Source organism: Apus apus, chromosome 1 (genome assembly GCF_020740795.1).
Source record: "Apus apus isolate bApuApu2 chromosome 1, bApuApu2.pri.cur, whole genome shotgun sequence".
Classification (NCBI taxonomy): Eukaryota; Metazoa; Chordata; class Aves; order Apodiformes; family Apodidae; genus Apus; species Apus apus.
The window spans coordinates 16,922,763-16,945,158 of NC_067282.1; the positions used below are offsets into that span (position 1 = coordinate 16,922,763).

Consider the following 22,396-nt stretch of genomic DNA (forward strand, 5'->3'; position numbering starts at 1 on the left):
TCAAAATTGTTGGCAACTTTTTCATTTATTTAAATCTTCCTTATTTTAGGCATTTAGCTCAAGGAGGGAAATGCACAGCACCAGTAAGAGTGGCTCTATTAAACTGCATGAAAGCCCTGCTTGAGGTAATACCAGACTTTCTGACATTCATGTTAAGCATGTGCTTAAAAGCATGTTAAGATGTACTTAATAACAATATCTAAATTTTTTTTGCCTACATCAGTGTATATTCAGTTGTAGGTCTTCCGTGTATTTCAAACCACAACATTGATTTCCTTCAGGCTGATCCTCATTGCAAGTGGGCAATCCTTAATGTGATAAATGAAGACCTGCCTGTGAGTGAGGCTTTCCCACATTTTCTCGCAGATAGTCACCATGAAGTTCGTATTCTTGCTGCAAAGTCAATTACCAGGTGATAATGTAGATATTTTTTTTTCTGTTTATAATGCTTTATTTCACTTAATCATAGGAATCATAGAATCATAGGATATGCTGAGTTGGAAGGGACCCATCAGGATCATCGAGCCCAACTCCTTTCCCTGTGTAGGGCACCCCTAGAATTACACCATGGGTGTAATTAACTGGGTGTTACTACTGTACAGCTGCTTAATTCAGTACTTTTAGGGCTTTAATCTTCACAGAATATAAAGATCTACCGAGTTGCTTTGTTTAAGGTCTTCAAACTTTGTCTACATTTCAATTATTCTGTAATATGAGATATATATATATAGAGAGAGATATAAACTATATATGACAGCAAATTTTGCACTACATTTATTACACAAAACTTAAATAGGAATTAATTGTATATCCTTTAGAAATAGATTAGGTACATTGTGTAGCGTAAGAACTGTTTCAAAAGGATCTTACTTTGTGTTTTCAGTGTTGTATGTAGTTCTTTCTCTATACACCAAGAAGGATGTAATTGAACTGGAGCAGGAGCAGAGGAGGAGTGTTCAAAAGTATGGTACACTTTATGCATAGCTATTGGTTACATAAACTGGAGTCCTTCAGCACAAAAAGGGTTGAATTGAATGTTAGTCCACAAAATCTGGAGTGGAACAACATGAAGATTAGCAGTCTTTTCCAGTTTGAAGACTAGGAGACATAGAATCATAGAATGGTTTCGGTTAGAAGGGACCTGAAAATCATCTAAATCCACCCCGCCCCTGCATGGGCAGGGACACCTTCCACTAGACCAGGTTGGTCAAAGCCTCATCCAATATGTCCTTGAACACTTCCAGGGATGGGGCATCCACAACCTCCCATGGCAACAAGTGAATTTAACATCAAGTAAATCCAACAGGTTCAAGACTGTAACAAAATATGGTTTACTTTTCTTCATACAATATTCAGTTATCCTGAGTGTTACCCTACTCCCATCAACTGCCTGGATGTTTACAGTGGTTCAAAAAGCAACAAATTCATGGAAGAGGAAATCATTAAAGGATACTAAATACAGTCACCACTTCTGACTCATCTGCCTAGGTCACCTGTGGTCAAATGTTATATTCAACAAAATATTATGTGTACAAGGCAAGCATATGGTGATCTTTCTTAGGTAATAGTCACTTAGAAATGGCTAGAGTAACATTTTGGTCCAATCTACGGTGGTATTCCCATTTTTGTTACAAAGAGCAAAGTGGGTTGGGCCTTTATCTATAAAAAATAACTTCTCTGAGAAATACTTTTTACATATGCATCTGTTTAATAAATATGTTCCCAAAGTACTTAATGACATGAAATATTCCATTATGATGTACAACTGAAGTTTAGTTTCCTGCACTGGCAGAGACTGGAAACCTTTTATATGTTTTCAGGCTATTCTCCATCATTTTGCCCAAACAGATCTTCTTAATGTTATTGGTAATGTTTGCAGGAGAGGAAGGACAGACTGCTGTATAAGAAATTTAAGAAAAAAACCACAAAACTTCGGAAAATCAGAATCTTCTTATTTGATATGCACAATATGCAGTAATTCTGTAGACTAAACTCATCCTAATAATTATTGTTCTTTTCTTTAAGTTTGTTTCAAGATGTGAAACAGAGAGATTCTTCTGGAATGTCAAAACCTCTTCCCTTGAAGCTCCAGCAAAAGGCTTTTGAGAACACATATCTCAGAGTTCAGGAAGGAATGAGAAATCTGGTATCAACATATACTCATTAGTTTTGCCTAGTTTTCTGTTACATTATCATCTCTCTGCTTATTGTATCTCTGCCCCATTTTCTTTCTGTTCCCTTTGCCTGCTCTCTTGTAGGTTGGACTCGCTTCTGAGGCCTCATCTCTCTGTCATCTCATTCCACCTCTCTGTATTGTCACCTCCACCTCTTTGTTATGTTGTCTGACTTCTTTGTTGCCTTGGCTCCCCGTTCTGTCACTTTAGCTTGTTGTTGGCTATTAGCTTCTTGCAGTTTCATGTTGGTTTTATTCATGGCTTGTCAACACCGTGTCTTAATAGCGGAAGAATTGCATTTTAATTACAAGGAAGTCTTTCCTTTATGCATCAGGAAGGAGCAAGAGGAGCTTTCACTTGTCAGTGCTTCCATTATTTCCTTGTTAAGTGGGTTGCCTTTGTTTAAACTGCTAATACTGTAATGTCAACTGGAGTGTGTGAGGTATTGGCATGTGTGCTGGCATGCTGGAGGCCATAACTTCTGGTTGAGGAGTGGAGCAGACAGCTGGGGAAAGTAAATTTTAAGCAATTAAAGAAAGATTTTCAACAGTATTTATGTCAGTGCCCTTAATTTTAAATTATTTATGCCCATACATTAGTTAGGATATTACTCTAACAGAATATGTGTACAAATTCTTCATTATTTCTTACTGAAGGTTAGAGGTGATGCAAGTTCTGAAGATCTTATGGACAAGCAGTGTAATGGCAAAGCAGTTTTGCTGATGCTTATAACCATGGTTCTCTGCTGCAGTCCTGTCTGTGAAAAGCAAGCTTTGTTTGCTGTTTGCCAGTCTGTGAAGGAGAATGGATTAGAGCCTGGCCTTGTGAAAAAAGTAAGTGTAAAATTCCATTTAAGTTATAAATTAAGGTTAGGTTAAAATTGGAACAGAACAAAATGTTTTTGTCAGTATTGAAAGTTGTTACATTTTGTAAAAGCATGACTAATGTGAGACTTAAATATATAAATGAATTCGTAATTATATTTAATGACCTGTGTAGAATGACATCATAAAAGGCAATTTTAGTGGTAAATCTTTTATGTTAAAAGCAGAAATCTGAAATATATATTGAATTTTATACACTGGGGATAGCAGATATCTTTTAAAAAACCCTTTCTACCCAGTGGAAGTGAGTTTTCCAATGTGGAAAATATGTACAATAAATGTAAAGTACTGGAAGATAGTATGTGTCTTGTGGACTTTTATTTTAACGTTCACAAGGTCATACTGAAATATTTGCTATTTATACTGCAACCTTCACTGCCAATTACTTCCTAGTGCGTGTTCTTTCCTTTTTATTCTTCCTTTCTATTTGTTGCCTCTTGTTTTTACACAGTCTCTACCATGCAAGATGTGTACTGGCTGTCCTTTCTTTGCATACCACCTTGTACTGGGTTGTTGTAGTTTCTTGATTGTACTCTTTTGATATGAGAGTACAAATGAAAAAGCTGCTGATGATTTGTAGGAGCTAAGTTATGCAAATATGCATTAAAAGGTGGGGGGGACAGACATGGAGGTGTAGTACTGTCAGTTTGCCACAGTACCATGTGCTCTGCTTGCTATTTCTGCAATCTTACTTCATGCACAGGTTTTGAAAAAAGTATCTGACATTTTCGGCTATAAAAGTATAGAAGACTTCATGACATCACATTTAGACTATCTGGTGATGGAGTGGCTGAAAATAAATGACAGTGGGTATAACCTGTCTGCTTTTCCTTATGTTCTTCTGAACTATACTAGCCTTGAGGAATTCTACAGGTAAGTTTGCTATATGATAGTAGTTTATTTAGATTTATTTACAGTTAGGACACAGGGTTTCAAACTTCTAAATGTAGTAACACATCAGAATTTTGAAACCTTTAAAATATATTCCAAGTATCTTGTATATTGTATTTGTGCTGGTAAGATTATTTTTTTCTATGGAACAGTAGCTAAACAATAATTACAAGTTTAGTTATACAGTAAAGGACTGGTATTTGTTACATAATGCCTGAGATTTTTTTTTTAAATGCAATTGAGGGACATTCTGGAAATGTCTTTATTACATGTAGGTCTTGTTACAAAGTGTTGGTTCCACACCTGGTGATTAGAAGTCAATTTGAAGATGTGAAATCACTTGCCAACAAGATTGAAAAAGACTGGAGGCAGGTTCTAGCAGACTGTTTTCCAAAGATACTGGTGAATATCCTCCCGTATTTTGCCTGTCAAAACCATGGAAAGAGTGAAGTAGCAGAGCAAAGAGATACAGCTTCTAAGGTCTATGACATGCTTAAGGATGAAAGCTGCTTAGGAAAACAGGTATCTATTTTAAATGTGTAAATTTAGATCTGTGGCATTTAAAAGACCTGAAGGAAACTTTATATGTTCTGTAAAAATGTAAATAGCTCAAGTTTATATATACAAAATTGTTTTTTTAATAAAGCCAAACTAGCCAAATTTTTATACCAAGGTTTTCGAGTAGCTATTCAATAGAAACTTTCAGGCAGACAGCTGACTTGAAGTGTATTTTTTTTCAGCATGTAATAAAGTTTTTCTTTACAATTAATTATACAACCCTGAGTTTTGCTGTCATATATCTGCTTAAGTAACTCCTGTTTTCCTCTTAAAACATTTTGTTAATGCTTTATGAGGAGCCATCTTCCCCAAAGGTAGACTCTGTATTCAGAAACAGTAGTAAAATCAAACTAATTTTTTTTCCAGATACTGTAGAAAAGTAAATTATTCTACCTGTGATTGTGATAGATAAGATTTAACCAGGCTTAAACAAATAGAGAATTCAGACAGGAAAACAGGGTTTCCTCAGAAGGAAAAGAAATGTTAAATTATTTTAGCTTGTTTTTTCCTTATTAAAACAGTATTTTTCTTCTTCTAGCAAATTGACAACTTATGTCATAATAATTTACCAGAGATTGTGGTTGAACTGTTGATGACCTTACATGAGCCACCTGATACCACGGTAGAAGAAGGAGCTCATTTAGCTAAATATATAAGGTATCAGTTTGAAGACTTTCTAAATGCTGAGTGTGTTTGTATAACGTTGCCCATTAAAATATGCCCTTCAAGTGTAAGAAAGGGTGGCCTTGAAATTGAGAGTTAAAGGATTTTATTGTCATTAGGCTTGCTTTATTCCCCAGTATCAGTAAGAAGAACCTTTAAAACTTCAGTTAATGGTGAGAATGAACGGGTCGGCACGGGAACACCGTGGTGTGTTGATAAGCTAGACTATGGCAATGCCAATTGAGTTTAGTTCAGATTTGGATGGACTGCCCAGTAAATCTCAGAAAAATTAGTGAGGTTTTATTGTCTAAATTAAAGTGATTATTGTAAAGGTCTTTAAATATTTAGAAGTCATTAGGAAGTGAAGTGAACCGTTTCTTAACAATTGTGGTAGTGGCAGCTCTTGCATTTGGGAAGGAGATTGCTTAAGCAACGCCAAATAAACAATTTCCTAATTAATAGAAATATTCTAATGACATAAATAGCTTCATTGTTATGAGCTTTTCAGTCTTCGTCATTGTCCTAAAAATATAATTATTTGCAGAATTATATGTGGAAATAATTTTCCAGCTTTTTGTGATTAGATACAAAGTACTTGAAAAACATATCACTTTCTGAAGTTGTTGAAGAAGATATTTTTGTTGTAAAGATATGAAGTTCAAAGAAACCAAACTATTCCTATGAAAATTTGCCAGAAGTTAAATGGCTGAGAATTTTGGAGCTTCATAAAATAAATTTGTTTCAGAGTTTATTTAAAAGACTATGGTGTAAACTTAAAAGCAAAGTTTTTCTTTATAAGAAGAGAATGTTAAGAATAAGACTGATGAAACTTAGTTTCTGTTACTATCATGATACATTTATTTTGCTTTTGAGCCCCCAGGAAAGTTTACTACCCTTTTTTTATAATGGGAAGATTACATTTTCTCAAACAAATTGTTCCCATAATTACAAACTGCAGAAGCTTTTTCCATTACTTGCAATTAGATTTTCCTATCAAGTACCCTGCATGAGACAAATGTATGGGTTTTTAGCTGTATGATCATTCTAAAAATAATAAAAGACTCTTAAGAAATTACAGCTTAGAAAGCTGCTGCAGAGGGAAAACAGAGCTATAAATAAGATGCATGTCACTCTGCTGGATGTTTTTGGTGCTTCTTCCAGAAAGCAGAAAATATTTCCTTGGAGTTAGGTGTTTATTCTGTGAGCCTTACTTTACTTAATACATGGGGTTTGATTTTTGGGAGGGAAAAAAATAGTCTCTTTTTTATTCATTTAGGGAACTGGATCCTGCTCCTAATCCTCCTCATTTTCCGTCTTACGTGATTAAGGCAACTTTGGACTATATTAACAACTGTCATAAAAGCAAATTGAAAAGTCTTGTAGCGGTTCTTTCTAAAAGCCCTGTAAGTATGTAATGATGATTTTATGTAGAACATAACATTTCTTTTTGGACACATTTTGGTTTAATTAGTAATTTTTGTCATTTATATAGGAGGAAAAAATGCAACCTTAGAAACCTTTCTCTTCTTCTATTTGCCTTCCAAAAGGGAAGAAGTACTAATTTCAGACACACAGTAACCTTACAAAAATTACATTCTTGAACTATACCATGCATCAAATAATACATATAATGTATACATAGAGAGGATTATTTTAACTTTGGGGAAATCTGTGTGTACTAGATACAATTTAGATGCAATTTATTTCTTTGGCATATGTCTGAAGAACATTCTAAAATAATTATATTTGAACAATTTTATCTAAATATGATCTACAATTAAGATACTAAAGTTTGCTTCCCTTACTGACAGTGGGAAATTTTATAGTCTGCGGTATTTTTAGACATTTGATTTTCTGTTGTTAAAATCAAATACAAACTTACTTTGCCTATCCACAAGCTAAAAATAAGAAAACAAAACTTTCCTGGACCATATTTGACTAAATCTTTTGAGTGTAAAAGTTAATACTGCCAGCCAGCAGAATAAATTCTTCAAAATGTAACACAACCTGCGTAGTATTTTAAGATAGTAACTTTTTGGTTTTAGATATGCAGTTTTAACGCTTACAATCTGTATTGATATATTTTATGAAATAATGCATTTTGTACATATGAACAGTATGTTTGACAGAATATAGATTGAAGCACTACCTGATTTTTAATGGCTTTTATTTGATATTTCTCCTGTTTGTGAAAACTGCCATAAAAATTTGGGTTTCTGAAAAATGTGCATAACCTTTCTCATGCGAGGAGAAAAAAAAACAACAACAAATTAGGAGGTATGGGGAATTGGTTTCTGTGCTGGTCTTCTGTTTCTTAAACCAGTAAAAATAATAAAGCCTTTCTGCATATGTCCTTTAAATATATATATATATAAATATCACTTAAGTTTTTTCTTCATAGACAGTACATCTCTACTGGCATTATGAATTATTTTTTTACTCATAGTCTATTCATTTTTAGGATTCATTCCAGAAAATCCTTCTAGCCATTTGTAAGCATGCATCAGATACAAACAACATTTACAAGAAACACAGAGTTCTTAAAATTTATCACTTGTTTGTTAGTCTGCTACTTAAAGAGATAAAAGATAGTTTAGGAGGAGCACGGGCTTTTGTCCTCAGAGATGTCATTTACACCCTGATTCACCACATCAATAGCAGGTAAATAACAGAAATCTTGTTCTTCCTGTCTGTACTCCTTTGTTCTTGTAACCTTAGGTTTCAGTATCCATACTAGATGTTAATTAATTTGCAGAAATAATTTAAATTTGCTGAAAGAAAAAATCAAATTGCCTTTGTTTGATAAATTCAGAATTTAAATTGGAACTCTTACTAAAATGTGGAAATTTTTGTGCTATCCTTGTAATTAAATGTTTGCTGTACTGCAGAATGTTGTATATGTAATAGGCTATCAAATTGTAGAAATCAGAAATGTAGGAAGGTTTTGGTGTCAGAAGGGAGGTGTTTAGGTTTTTAAAGACTGTGGGAGAAAATTGAAATTGTGGAATTCAGTGCAAAGTAAGCATGTGTCATAATGTGTTTACTGAGTTAATGAAGGGTATTGAAATTTACATCTTATCAATAAGCAGCTAGCAAAATGAGTGAGAATCAGTACATGTTCTCTTAGCTTGTTTTCAGATGATATTTAATCAAGCTTAAAATTTAAATAGACATTCTTATGTAGAGATATTCTTACTTGAGTTTAGCTTTGAATTTCCAAGTAAGTTATTCACCTCCATGTCAAATACTGGATCAGGTTGCTCAGGGAGGCTATTGATTCTCCATCCAAGAAATGTATCAGAATTCAGCTCCACAAAGCCCTGAGAACCTGATCTGACTTGGAAGCTGACCCTGCTTCAGGCAGGAAGTTAGACTAGCTAATCCCCAGGTGACCTCATTCTCCTTTTTGATAACGGTTATGTGAGAAAGAGAAGGGTTCAGCAAGCTTTGTTCTGTTTCTGTCAGTATAGTTCTGACAAATAAGAATCTAAAAGCTGGTTTGGGTTGGTTAAACTATTTTTTCCTTTTGGGAATATATGTTTCTTCAAGCTTTTTACTCAATTTTTTAAAGTAATCAGTCAAATTTTGTATGTTTTGGTTCTCCAGAGTCTCCTGAGGTAAATTCGTAGGCCTAATTGAGTTGATTAATGTTAAAGCTTAGACTCAGTTCAAAGTTAATTTCTATTTCCCCTCTCCCCTTTCCTCCCGTGTTGTATAACAAGTTAATACCTGAAACAGTGGCAGCTTGTATTTGTTTAATTTCACTTTTTTGTTTCTTGTGACAGGCCTGTTATTATCAGAGATGTATCCATGCGCAGCTTTTCACTCTGTTGTGATCTTCTTCATCATGTTTGCCACACAGCGGTTACGTGTTGTGATGATGCTCTAGAGGGCCACCTACATGCTATTGTAGGAACCCTAATACCTCTTGCCACGGACCAGTCTGAGATTCAGGAACAGGTAGTTTGGAGTTGATCCTTGAGTTCTCTGAATTGGAACTAATACCAAATCTAAAACCTTCTCAGATCATACTCCTTCAGAGAAGTCCTTCCTCTAGGGATCACTTTTCAGTTTCTTCTATTTATTTTTATTCTAGCTTTGAATGAAGTCTAGTTCATAATTTTCAGGTAAATACAAGTATACAAAAAAACCCCTCATAATTTAGATTATAGATTCCTCAGAGGTCCCTGGGTTGAATATCCAAGTGCATTGATTTGTAAGTAAAGCATAAAAACAGCCTTTTTTGCAAAGAAAGTATGGTACCCCTTTAGCAATCATTTATTCAAGTTGTAGGTCTGTTATAAAACAAATTCTGCCAGAGTACAGTGATTTGAGCAGTAAATTATGATATGTAGACATTTGTCTGGATTTCAAATTACTGACAGTTAGTAAGAATAATGAAGTCCTAATAACCTCAGAAGAACTGCTTGGTTACAGTGTGTTGCTAAATCATTGCCTATATTTAGTGATTGTATTGGCCAGTATTTGAAGTAGGATTCATCAAAAGCCAGGATAAAACTACAGGCTGTGGTCGTAAAAGCTTTGATGTCTGTTTGGGAGGGGGAGTAGCAAAAAGGCCTCACCATTTTAGAATAGATCTCTGGTTTCTCCAAGCTTGTAACATTTTGTAATTTTTAGTGGAGAAAATAAATTTTCTTAACAATTTTTAATAGAGTTCTCGGTTTGATGGAACCTGGAGAAATACAGACTTTACAACCTGAATAAAAAATATGGCTCAAAAATGTTTATATTTTTGTTTGTTTGTTTTTCATTTACTTTTTCTGTTCAGGTCCTAGGTTTGTTAAAGTATCTGGTGATAGATAATAAAGATAATGAAAATCTGTACAGAGCAATAAAATGTTTAGATCCTTTTCCTGAATATCCTGCCTTTAAAGATTTGCGAGCAACTCAGCAGAAAATAAAATACAGTAAAGGACCATATTCTCTTTTGGAGGTAATTACATTTTAGAATATATCTCATATATACCTCATTTGTAGGTCTCCACTCTTATTTAGCATCTATTAATTTCCACATTGTGGACTGCTGAGTCCCATTTCTTTACTTGAAACCTTTGTATGCTGTACATGCTTAATGCAAAATGTTGTGTTGCAGGAAATTAATCACTTTCTCTCAGTTGGTGTCTGTGATTCACTGCCCTTAACTCGACTTCAGGGACTGTATGATTTACGCAAACAATTGGAACAGTATAAAGATCAGATGAAGGATCTCCTGAAAGATTTACAGGGTACTGGCATCTGATTACATATCTGATTCTGTGGTTCTATGTGTATAGCAATGTAACTCTCTTCTAATTTGACATTGAATGTTTTCTTTTGTTTGGGTTTTTTTTTGTATGTTTAATGATGTAGCCTTATTATAATTTCACATGCAGAGTAGAATTTGTTTTGACATTTATTTTGGCATTTGTTTTTCATGCAAAATAGGGAACACCTGTAGCAGAGTGTATTGTAAATATTATACAAGGTGTTATGTGGGAGAGAGGATAAAATGCCCTTCCAGCTTTTGGCATGGAGCACTTATGATTGTGAATGACCAGGAGAATGTATAGTATGAGTATATTGCTTTATGGCTGCTTAATGAGTTTTCTTGTATATGAATCTCCCTACTCCTTTAAATGTAATGAAGCTAGAATTTATTAAAGGCATAGGATGTTGGAAAGCAAAACTTGGAGACGTTCTAAAATGGTAGGATTTAGTTTAGTTGAACTTTGCCACACCCAAGCATTGTGTTCAGCCCTCAGTCCAGACCTAGTTCTTTCCTAGTTTGGTTTCCAGACGCTTGGGCCAGACTGTTTTACTTTTCTCCTCTACAGCAAGTCTTCATCAGCTTGTGTACATGACAGGTAAATAGAAACGGATGATCTAATTCATTGTAAATAAGTGCAGAGTAGAACTTGGGGAAGAATAGTAGTCTGTTGTAAAGGCCACAGTGTAAGAGCCTTATGTCCCCACATCTTGAATATCGTTTGCAATTTTTGTTTCGAAATTGTGCTCAAAAAGAGACTTAGTAAAAGAGCAGCAAGCTTGTGTGGAACAACTTCCATCAGAGGAGAGTCTTAAATCAGCTTGGACAAGAGCTAGGAATACAGAGAGTTGTGTAAACTGGTGAATAGTATGATGAACCTGAATAGGGAGCACTTACCACGCCTATCACAGTGCAAGAACAGATTAAATTATCTGGCACCAGTTATACAGAAGAAACCACATATTTTTTCAAACACAATAGATACAGTGTGGAACTTACTGCCACTTACTGGGGAGATCATAGGCTTAATAGATCCTACACAGAGGTAGACATAGAGATTTCTAGGTATGAAGATCTGCTCAGAAATCCCCAATCTGCTGACTGGCAAAACCTGAGAAGAAACACTGACTCTTGCTCTCTTGGAGGCAGGCTAGCAGGCTTGATGGGCTTGGAGCCTTGATGTTGCCTTACACTGAAAGTCTGTTAAGCACTTGCAAATAACTTCATTATTGTTGTTGTTAAAAAGAAGTAAAAACCAGTTACCAATAAAGGCCATAAAATTATGCTGAAAGATAACATCTAAGAAATAACTAGTGCAGTTTGGCGACATGTGTATTCATTCTTATAAAAATGTCAACAAGCATAGAGCTCTATTCCAGGATTCCATTCCTCTCAGTAGGGCAGCAGGATTTTATTTTTTAAGAAAATCTGGCTTGATGGGTTTTTTTGGTTGTTGTTGGTTTTGTTTTGTTTTGTTTTACATTGACAAATCATCCTTTTTTTTCCCTAGAACTTGCTTGTGGAAACAGCAAAACCATTTTGTTTAGAATGTTTAGTCTAAAAAAATACATCAGGCAGAGTCAAGAGTTTATAATTTGGCAAAGTTAATTAGGCAACTGAAAGCCAGTCAAATTCTGTGAAATTCTTGGCAGAAATCTTTATTTTGGCTTATTCCTGGGATTTGTATTTAGAACAGAATAATGATATTAGCTTAAGGGCCGTCAGTGGAGTCACAGATTATGACTTCACTGTTTCAAATAACATTCTTACACCAACCTATGCTAATATTTGTTGTGGACAGGACGGATGACAGAAAAGATGTCCTCCTACAATATTTAATGTGTTTAATTATGATTTCTACATGAAAACACTGAAAATAACAGCGTTTGTATATTCTAGTTTTGGGGATTCTTTGGCATAGTCAAATGCATCTAAATTTTTTCAAAACACAATGAGTAAGAAAAATTAATAATTTTTTTAACTGAAAGTTTAATACCAACTTGCTTCAACATTAGTAATGCATGTTGACATTTGTAGATAAAATATACTAAAACAGTGTTTTCTTCTCATATGTTCATATTACAAATACACAATGACATTTTTGGGGTTTTTCTTTCTGAATAGAAAAGCCAGAAGATTCTGTAGTAGTGAAATTGGTGGTGAGCTTACTGCAGCTGTCCAAGATGGCAGTTAACCATACAGGTGAAAAACCAGTGCTGGGTAAGTTAACTGATCCCACAGGCATCCTAGGGACGTCATTGCAAACCCCAGGTTGAAAACATGGCTGTTCTCAATGTTACTTCCCACTGATATTTGGCATTTGCTGCCAGAGGTAGCCATCAGGAATGTTAAAATGGGTCATATGTCTTCTTTTCAGTCACTGTGTGTTACACCTTTGACTAATAACTTAAATTGTCATCCATTTAGATCCTGGTCTCTTCTGTACTCGAATAGAGTCATCTGCTGTTGTATAGGTCACTTTGTTAGGTTGAAAAATATGAAAAAAAAATTGAAGAGGCTTTATCTGAGTATTTGAAAGCATGTCTTAGTAGAAATTAAAATAGTTGATCTCCGTTCTGAAGCCTCTTCTGTATTATTAAAATTATTGTCACCATTTATATTGAGCACCTGATTAATGTTTGATCCAGAGCATGAAAGCTAAAATCCAAATCCCATTTGCCCCAAGTGGGGCATACATCCATGATGGTATGTTTACTGAAATTAGATGTCTAAACTAGACAGAAACACAAGCAATGAGAACCTTTGCCTTAATATATTTTTTGTCTAAAAGACCAATAAATGGTAATTACCAACACTGAGCAATTGAAGCCCGCATTGATTTCAGTATTCTTCAGCATGTCTGTAGGTTTCAGCCTGTTTTGCAGTGTGGTTCCTTAGATGATGTGTTAAATTTAGTTGAAAATACAACCTATATATCCTCAGTCTGTTCTTTATTTGCCCTAATGGTTAAGACAATGTGGTAGAAAATGGAAACATTTTCAAGACACATGTCCAGTATGAAGGAAAGAGCACAGTAATAGACTGTGGTTTCTTTCTGACAAAATGAACCATCCCTTTTTTAAAAACTATTTCCAAGGTCAATTGTATTTTGTTTTTTCTTGTGTGTAGTCTTGTGTTTTTATAAAATATTTTGTCTGGAAAGGAAATGAGGAACATATAAATCATTTTTTGTAAAATACAGGTTAATTCTTATGAGTTTACAGGCTACTGTCTGTGTTCACAGGCTACTGTTTCTATTTATCATACCCTTAGGGAATGAAAATGAATGTCTCATATTGGCTGTGATTATGACTTTTTCCACTTACCTGTTTCTGACACAAGCAAAAATAAAATTCTGATTCAAACTGCAAAATCTGGAGCCATAGCACTCCTAGAAAATTGAGTGGGAAAGTTTAGCTGTATTATTTATGAGCCCTAAGCTCTAAAATTTGTATACATGTAGTTTTAATAATAAAACTCCTCATGTGATTATGTATAAATGTTTGCAGCTTTTTACCCCATAATAATCTAAGTTATAAAAACAGTTTATATTGATTGCAACTTTTTAGTGTGAGATCTTGTTTTTGTGTGCATAAGGCTGTAAAATTACCTGCATTTTCAGAGGCTGTTGGAAGCTGCTTGGGAGAAATAGGTCCCATGGATTTCTCCACCATAGCTCTTCAGCATGCTGAAAGTGCACTGGATTCTAAAGCAGCAGACATACTTGAAGATAGAAAGCTTCAGTGGGTCTTCATAATGTTAACTCAAATAAACACTGCTTTGACAGATAATTGGTGAGTATAGTTGATTGTTCATTTATTCATTCATTTATTTAAAAGCTTAATAGGAGCCATTAAGTTGTATGTTGTTCCAGTCACCTCAGAGTAACAATCTGAAAGTGTTAGAAACACCTGTTAATGTCCAGCCATGTGCTTCTTCAAGGCTCAGATTACTTATCCAGTCAATCTTAGATGGTTCCTAGAAATTTCCTGGTTGGATGTTAGTCAGAGAGTCTCATTTGTGCTGTAGAGGATAGCAGTGCTGTGGAGTGAATATTGAGGCTCTGCTGTATAACAACATGTGCAATGGCAAATCCTAATCCTAAAGTTTCTGTTTTGATACACATGTTGTTAGATTGTGGAATTATTTGTCTTGTATAAAGGTTATTTTGCAAATAGCTAAATGGAATTAATAATAATGATGTTGTGTATGTTATTCTTTCAGTATTGATGTTAGAGCTGCTGCTGTTTCCTGTTTGAAAAACATATTAGCCACCAAGTCTGGCAGTGAATTTTGGGAAGTTTATAAAAATAAAGATGATCCTATGTTAATCTATCTACAGCCTTTCAGAACATCTAGGAAAAAGGTACTTCTTGGATATACCTTATTTATGTGGCATATGCGGCAGAAAAAACATAAAAATATATATGTTTTTAAAAGTAAATTTGAACATATTCTTCATTTTTAGGCTTTGATGAATGCAAAATTGGGACTTTTCATCAGTCTGATTGCAAATGTGATTGCTTTTGTACATCTGTTTCTCCTTTCTGTTTCGGCACTTGCGGCTTCTTCACATGGGAAACTACGCATTTGACATGAGCAAGCTGTGTACTTTCAGTGTTAGACAAGTTTTTATTACCTACTTGGTAATCTGACAACGTTCTATCTTAGGGTTCAAGTATCATTTGATACCAAAAAATAATGGAGAAGAGGTCAGAAAAAAAGGTGCATAATTAACCCTAATTTTCAAACTTTTAATTTATAACCTAAATGTGATGTCTAATGTGGCCTTGTTGATGTTATCAGTAAAATTTTATTTTCAATACTTTCAGATTTCCTTGGAAAACTACATTTACATGAACAAAATTGATACTGTTAGTCAGTGAAAGCAGAGTTAATATTTAATATGTTTTAATCTGTGCAGATTGTAGGATGGTTTTTTAAAATTCCATAAAATTTGTTTATATTTGTAATATATATATATGTATTTCCCTTAAAGTTTTTTGCAGTACCTGCTAATGATACAGAGGCTTCTTTAGAAACTTTGGATGACACAAACCTGTGGATTCCTCTGGGAGAAAGTCATGAGACATGGATCAAGCGCCTGACTAGTTCAGTACTGGAGAGTGGAGGTGTACAAAATGAAGTTCTCCAGTTAATGAAGCCACTCTGTGAGGTGAGCTAAGTTAATACTTATGTATATGTTGTATGTGTGCTATCATGCACAAAATCTATGATTACTCATCTTGATAGCAAATGGTAATTTCTGCTGTTAGGTTACTACTTTTTCTTAACAGTAATTCAGATCCTTCATAATCAGTTATTGCATATATATATATATATATATAAAAAATATACTCCTGAAATACAAGATTTGACAGATAATTTTAAACAGAGTTTAACTTTATATGGCTACTGTAACCAAATGCCAGCATAGCTTTACTGAATGGTTTACATTTTTCATATTACATGTTCTTTCTCAAGCATTACACGTTTGTTTGAGTAGTTGTCAGTTTGGTTGTAACCTGAGAAAGAAAGGCTTTTGGTAGTTTTTCTTAGCAGGTGCTGTGCATGATTGTTTTCTAGGTGAAAACAGACTTATGTCAGACTTTGCTTCCATACCTGATTCATGATATCCTTCTTCATGACTCCGACGAATCTTGGAGAAATCTTTTGTCAGTTCATATCCAGAAGTTTTTTACTGCTTGTTGCAGATTTGCCTCATGTAGTAGATCTACTACACCTCCAAATTCTGATTCAGGTAATGTCATAATTTTTTTGTTTCAGCTGAAAGAGGGAATTTGGTTGTGAAAAATTATTTTCTGAAGTCAACCATATGATGAACACTTGCAGGCAGACAGAGTTTTAGAAGTTTCTGTCCAACTGTTTGATCTTTTTAGTGAAGATACCAGTAATTTTGAAGCTGTTTGCTGGCATCACCCAAGTATTTTATTCTGTATTGTTCCTGTCCTTATTTATAACAGGATAATGCTTGTTACTTGCTGAATTTAGATGTGATCCAATGTTGTGTGCAATAGCTACTCTGCTTTATCTTCCAACTCCCTTCTTCAGTGACAAATCACCAAAGGAATGAGTCTGTTCAATCTCTTGCTGTCTTTTTACAGGCAAGTCACTTCAGGTTGCCAGAGAGGTAAAGGAGCCCTTAATATTGCAGTTTGTACTTAGAGTGGTGTAAATAAGCCTAATAATATTAGGCGTATTTAAAATACTTTTTATAAATTCTGACTAGCCTGGCCAGAAAGACTAGAGCAGTATTCTTTCACATTTTTAAGTCTGCTAACAAGCTGTTCCCACAATCCAGATATTTTTATTACTGTCCCATGTTGCAAGATAGAAAAAGATTAACAGTTTCCGATTTCCCATAAGCAGTGAGGGAAACTACTGCACACATTTATGCTAAGATGTACAGAGTAACCCAAAATACTGTATGAAAAATATGAAGGGGTTTTTCTAGGTTTTATAAACTTGCAATTAGTTCAGTGACACCAAGGAGCATGTGAGAGGCCTCTTTAGACATTGTGATTCAATCCAAGGAATCTTGCTGAGGCATAAAGTGGAAAATGAAGGACATGTAAAAGCTTTAAATTTAGTTTTTCAGATTAAAAACTCCTGGTACTAAAAAAATATACATTAAATAGCACACAGCTCATTGTCTGTGTATTTGTTTACAAATAAACTGGAAGTGCACTAGTCAACAGGGCAAACACATGTTAATTTCAAAGTTGGAATGACAGAACATAAGCAGTATGTACAACAAAAATTATAAACATCTGGTGACAGCCAGTTTCTTCAAGGAGGAATTCTTACCCTATAAAAACCTAGTTAAATTTAATTCAAATCTGTCAGGATCCAAACTCTGACAAAGGTCAAGCAGTTAGGCATGAGACAGTTGAGTGCTTCTGACCAAGAGTCTTCCGGTTGATCCATTTTGATATGCAAGTTCTAGGAATTAGCTATTAGTCTTGGCAATTTAAGCATAAATAGTGTGAACATCATGTCAATCACTGCTCTGCCTGAGAAACCAACCCAGTCGTAAATTACCAACTGCTGGGCAAGATTTGGACCCAGTAAACTAAACATGAAGGATATTTTGGACTTGGTGCATGTCAGGCTGGCCAGAATGTGTCAGTTGAATCTGTTGTTTTGCAGAAGAGATGTTATTTTTTGTCCAAAGTACATGTTTTTTTCACCTTAGCATTTAGAATTTCTATCTGATGCCATGAAAAAACAGACACCATGTTCATTTTCTGTCTCTAAGCTTCTTGCTAGCTAGTGAGTGTGAAAACCATGCTGACAGCTTATAGTTGCCATTGTGGTCATTTGGTCTCCTAGTCAACAAAGCCTGAAGAATAGCTTTTTTCTTCCACTTTTTCTTGGCCAGTGCCTTCACCTTCCCCCAATTCATTAATGCTTTCAGGTACCCAAATGTAATTCATTCAGAAATTTTCAATTGTTCATCTGACAGAATTATGCAAGAAGCAACAGTCTCTGGGGTGCTGACTGTACAGTGCTAAGAATGGACCCTGTCTGTGAGAGACTGGGTCTACATTTGCAAGTAGCACAGCACGTGGGAATGGATGTGGAGAGTAAATGTCATGGTGTATTAGGAACTGAGTCAGATATCCCCACTGTATGTCTTTTGAAAGTTAAGTGTATCAGAGATGACTTAGAAAGGAGTTGGTGTTCCTTCTGTATGGTCTTTGGTAGCAGTGGAAAGTAAGCATTCATTTTTGTTTGTTGGAACACACAGAATGTCTGGTTTCTTCTTTTATGTGGCTTTTGCTTTCATTAGGGGAAATTCCTAGTTTTGCATCTTACTGTAGTGTAGTAGTAATCACACCTTTGCTTATGCTTTCCTTATTACTTATTTCTTGTAATTTATAAGTTAAAAATATAAGGAAGAATGAAAAAATAATTAACCCAATGATCAGAATACAACCTGTAGACATCTGATTTTTATTTTTTTTTAATTCAGAAGCAAGGCATGGAAAATAAATTATTTACAAGTATGTGTCTGTGTGGGGGAGGTAGGGGGTTTTATATAGGCTTACACAATCTATTCAATTTACAGTAAAGCTACTGATAAGTATTTCTGTGGCTTTGGAATAACGTTGTATGTCTCAAGCTTTAGGGTTGGGGTCTGTTATGGAGCTTTGTGCAATCATGTTGGATCATCTCTAAATTCTGTAAGAAGAAATAGAATCCACAAATTATTAATGCAAAGATAATTTGATAAATTGTTTTATAAACTGTGATGTCACTAACATCATATAAGGAGAATAAATAAATTTTGTGACAAACTATTAATTAAATTTTGGAAATGCTATCCAAGGAAGTTTTAGTTATTTTCTTGAGTACAAAGTACACCTTTTTATTTTGTAAATGGGATGTTATGACAAAACTTCACTGTGTTCTTTCTTTTGAAATATACATCTCAGAGCAAGAAACCCATAATTTTAGAAGTTTGGATAAAGTGTCTCGACGAGCCATGCTTGCTGTTGTTGATTACTTAAGAAGACAAAAGAGGTGAATTATATAGCTTTCCAAAATGTTGCTTTAATTTAATTATATGACTGTTCTAAGAGCTGTTGATGCTCTAGATTAAGAAAGAGCAATATGCTAGAGAAAATGTGAATTAAAAGAATGAAGATATAGTAGTGACCTTGCATTTGTTAGGAAGTGATGTGGCCAGCCTTAAAGGGTTCTAACTGTGCTGAAGGAGTTTTCTAAAAACCTGAACATTTTATGGTGTGGAGTTAGGGGGGGAAGGGCTAGATAAAAATAGCCTTTGGAAGACTTTATAATTAGATTGGATTTATTTTGTTTAATGTTAGAGAGAAGGTCTGTTACAGCAATATTAAAGTCTGTATTTAATCAGATCTGTTTCAGGTACAGTTTTTGATGACAGCTTCTGGCTAGATCTGAATTATCTTGAGGTTGCTATAGGAGCACAGTCTTGTGCTGCTCACTTCACAGCCTTGCTCTACGCAGAAATCTACACAGACAAGATAAATAGAGACAAACAGCAAGAAAGGTACAAGGCTCAAGGAATGCAGTTTCTTGGTATTTTGCAAACAATGGATCATGTTTTTTGTGTCCTGGTAATGTTTTGTTTTTAAAGAAATTCCTTATGTGTGTGTATTGACCTGGAAAATATTTCTGTTGGTCCTTGAATTTGATCCCAGCCTTGGTACTAGCTGGGACACACTCAGCATCGTGTCACTGTGAGTTTTCTTAGTAGTGTGTGTTCTGGAGAAAGTTCACTAAGGCTAATGCTTTTGAATACTAAAATGTATTGAATCTCACTTTTTTCAGTTCAACACTTTCCAAATTCTATTTCTCATGATTAATAGTGTGCTAGAGGTTAAATTACGACCCGAAAGGAATCAAGGAGAAAGAAACCACAGTTTGATGACCAGAATTGTGTAGGCAGAGCTGAATGATCCTTGTAGAAGTTTTTTTTTCTATGATGGACAATTATTTTTGTCTTCTGGTTTGGCAAGATCAAAATATGGAACTGATTTACTAACTTTGCTTTGGTGACAAGTCACTCTTAAGACGGTGAATATATAACAAAATATGGTTGTAAGCATATATAGTATGTAGTTGCTTTTATTCTTTCCCAGAAGAGAGCATTCTTGCTTCAGGCATTCACAAAAGCAATTTGATTTAATAAAACATTAGACATTACAAGGTGGGTTTTTTTCTCTGTAAAAACATCTTGATGTTGAAATCCCGTGATGTTGATATTCTCGGTTCAACCGATCACCTTGTAATTCTGGTTGAGAGCTCTCTGAGGAGGTGACAGGCCTGATCTTGCACTTGGTGTTTCTTCCCCATACTTCTTAAATGTTGTTTCAGAATTTCTTTAGTTTCTTGTATGACATTTCATTTCACTTCACCAGTTGAAACATTTCTTCTAGGTCATCTTTTAAAGCAGCTAAGAGTTTGACATTTGAAGAGGAAAGTCAAAGAACAGCTATTACTATTTTGAATGAAAAAAGTAAAGAAGAAACTGGCATAAGTTTACAGGTATATGCTTGTGCTTCCTAATCTAAAAGTGAACGTTCTCATATAATTACAATTAAAAGTAGGTTTCATCTGAGCTGAAAGCAGATCTAGTTGAACTTGAAAAAATGTATTTGAAAGTCCTCCTCATGCTCTAATTCAAAATGTACTCAGTGGCCTTGGTGGACAAGTTAAATTGAGTATTTGTTCACCTGAAGCACTAATTAACTGGTAAATTTTAAATTGCAGCAAAGAAGACCTTGTTCCCTGAAAGAGCTGACCTGATGATGGGAACCAGCCAAGTATTTTTCAGATTGTTTTGTCAGAGAGATATGTTCATTACAAATCAGCAGATAGTGTAGCAAGTTGTAATAATCAAAAACAAAGTAATATTATCTCCTACAAATTTATAGGATGCATAAAATCTGATTCAGTAGCTTCACCTGAGTTACTTCTTTCCATAGTTCATTATTTCAGAACTGTGCTTGTGTAACTATAAAATGCATTGCTTAACTGGCAGGTCTGATCATAATTCAGTACTTATTACTGCCTCTTGCTTTTCAAGTAGTCCACCTAAGGCCCAGCACTGGTCTTTTTAGTAACTTAGCAGAGAAGTTAGGTAGTCCTGAAGAGTTTTTATAGACTGCAAAACTTTTCTTCTTAGCAGTCTCAGATTCTGCATTAAGGAAAATTAAGCAATGAAAGTAACATGTTACATGGAAGGACTTGTATTCATAAACTTACATTATATGTATAAAACTCACTTGAACTAGTTCCAGATGAGGTAGTTAATTCTTCCTTTGATGGCTTATGTTCTAGGACCTTCTCATGGACATATATAGAAGCATTGGAGAACCTGACAGTCTCTATGGCTGTGGTGGAGGAAGAATGTTGCAGCCATTAGCACGGTATCTTTTACTTAAATTCTTTTGTTCTTTAAAGTTACTGCTTTCATTTAGTAGTAAGGAACTTAAATAGAAAACTTCTCATTAACTTACAACAGGATAAGAACGTATGAGCATGAAGCAGTATGGGAGAAAGCCCTTGTAACATATGACTTGGAGACAAGCCTCTCTCCATCTACTCGCCAGGCAGGAATAATAGAGGTAATTTTATTTTATAGTAGGAAATGAATGTAAAAAATTGTTTTAGGACTAAAAGAGATCTCTTTGGTTATCAAGTCCAGTCCACTGTCATAGGCATCCAAATTATATAAGACAACTCTGTATTTGTCCTGAAAACATTAAAGCTTCTAGTCCTCTTGTCACTCACCCAGCATCTCTACCTTGGGTATTGAATTTTGTGAAATATTTCAAAATAATATATTTCATTTTATACAGAATTTGGCCAGATTCTAAACTGACAGGATATAAAAAGTAATTTAATTGATTGTTTTTGTCATCTCTTTTTCTAAACCTCTCCATTATTGCAACTATCTTTGAAGCTGTTGTATTTCTTACAAAATTAAATAAGTAGAATTGATATTGTCTTATTTTGATCCTATAAAATATGTTGCGTTTTTAGCCTAAAAATGTTCACACGAGTTGTGGAATAATGTAGCATAGGTATATTGGTGTTTCAACTAATTTCATTTTCCTAGGGTACTTTTATTTTCCTACTCCTACTCCTCTGGTATCATTGTTAAGATTCTGTTGAGTTTCATAATGGCAGCACACATAAGCTGGATACATGTTCACAATTACAACATGATTATGGTCTTGAAACAGATAAGAGTTCAGGTGTTGTAGGAAACTTTTCCAAATCCCCACCAGGAAAAACAGGTCATTAGAAGTAAAACCAGTTTTGGCTTACTACCCAGCAGTGATGGAATGGAGCAATATGAGCAGATTGTTCATTTGAAACACATGTGGGAATTTATTTCAGAGAATGCCAGCACAGTTGTAATGAAACCTTTTCTCTGGGGTTGCAGG

The 22,396-nt window shown here is 34.7% G+C and overlaps 1 protein-coding gene across 3 annotated transcripts in view; it reads left to right on the top strand.

Moving 5' to 3' along the window:
• Positions 1-22,396, top strand: part of ATM (ATM serine/threonine kinase) — a 66,720-nt gene that overhangs the window by 21,951 nt on the left and 22,373 nt on the right. For all 3 annotated transcript variants that reach the window (XM_051608030.1, XM_051608029.1, XM_051608031.1), the window contains exons 21-42: positions 50-125; positions 282-412; positions 2,026-2,146; positions 2,831-3,007; positions 3,762-3,931; positions 4,225-4,471; positions 5,046-5,164; positions 6,447-6,573; positions 7,632-7,831; positions 8,956-9,130; positions 9,960-10,124; positions 10,284-10,416; positions 12,561-12,656; positions 14,059-14,230; positions 14,661-14,802; positions 15,436-15,612; positions 16,023-16,197; positions 18,896-18,983; positions 19,336-19,491; positions 20,381-20,489; positions 21,285-21,373; positions 21,469-21,571. In XM_051608030.1, the coding sequence (XP_051463990.1) occupies positions 50-125; positions 282-412; positions 2,026-2,146; positions 2,831-3,007; positions 3,762-3,931; positions 4,225-4,471; positions 5,046-5,164; positions 6,447-6,573; positions 7,632-7,831; positions 8,956-9,130; positions 9,960-10,124; positions 10,284-10,416; positions 12,561-12,656; positions 14,059-14,230; positions 14,661-14,802; positions 15,436-15,612; positions 16,023-16,197; positions 18,896-18,983; positions 19,336-19,491; positions 20,381-20,489; positions 21,285-21,373; positions 21,469-21,571 (3,148 nt within the window). The remainder of the gene's footprint in view (positions 1-49; positions 126-281; positions 413-2,025; positions 2,147-2,830; positions 3,008-3,761; positions 3,932-4,224; positions 4,472-5,045; positions 5,165-6,446; positions 6,574-7,631; positions 7,832-8,955; positions 9,131-9,959; positions 10,125-10,283; positions 10,417-12,560; positions 12,657-14,058; positions 14,231-14,660; positions 14,803-15,435; positions 15,613-16,022; positions 16,198-18,895; positions 18,984-19,335; positions 19,492-20,380; positions 20,490-21,284; positions 21,374-21,468; positions 21,572-22,396) is intronic.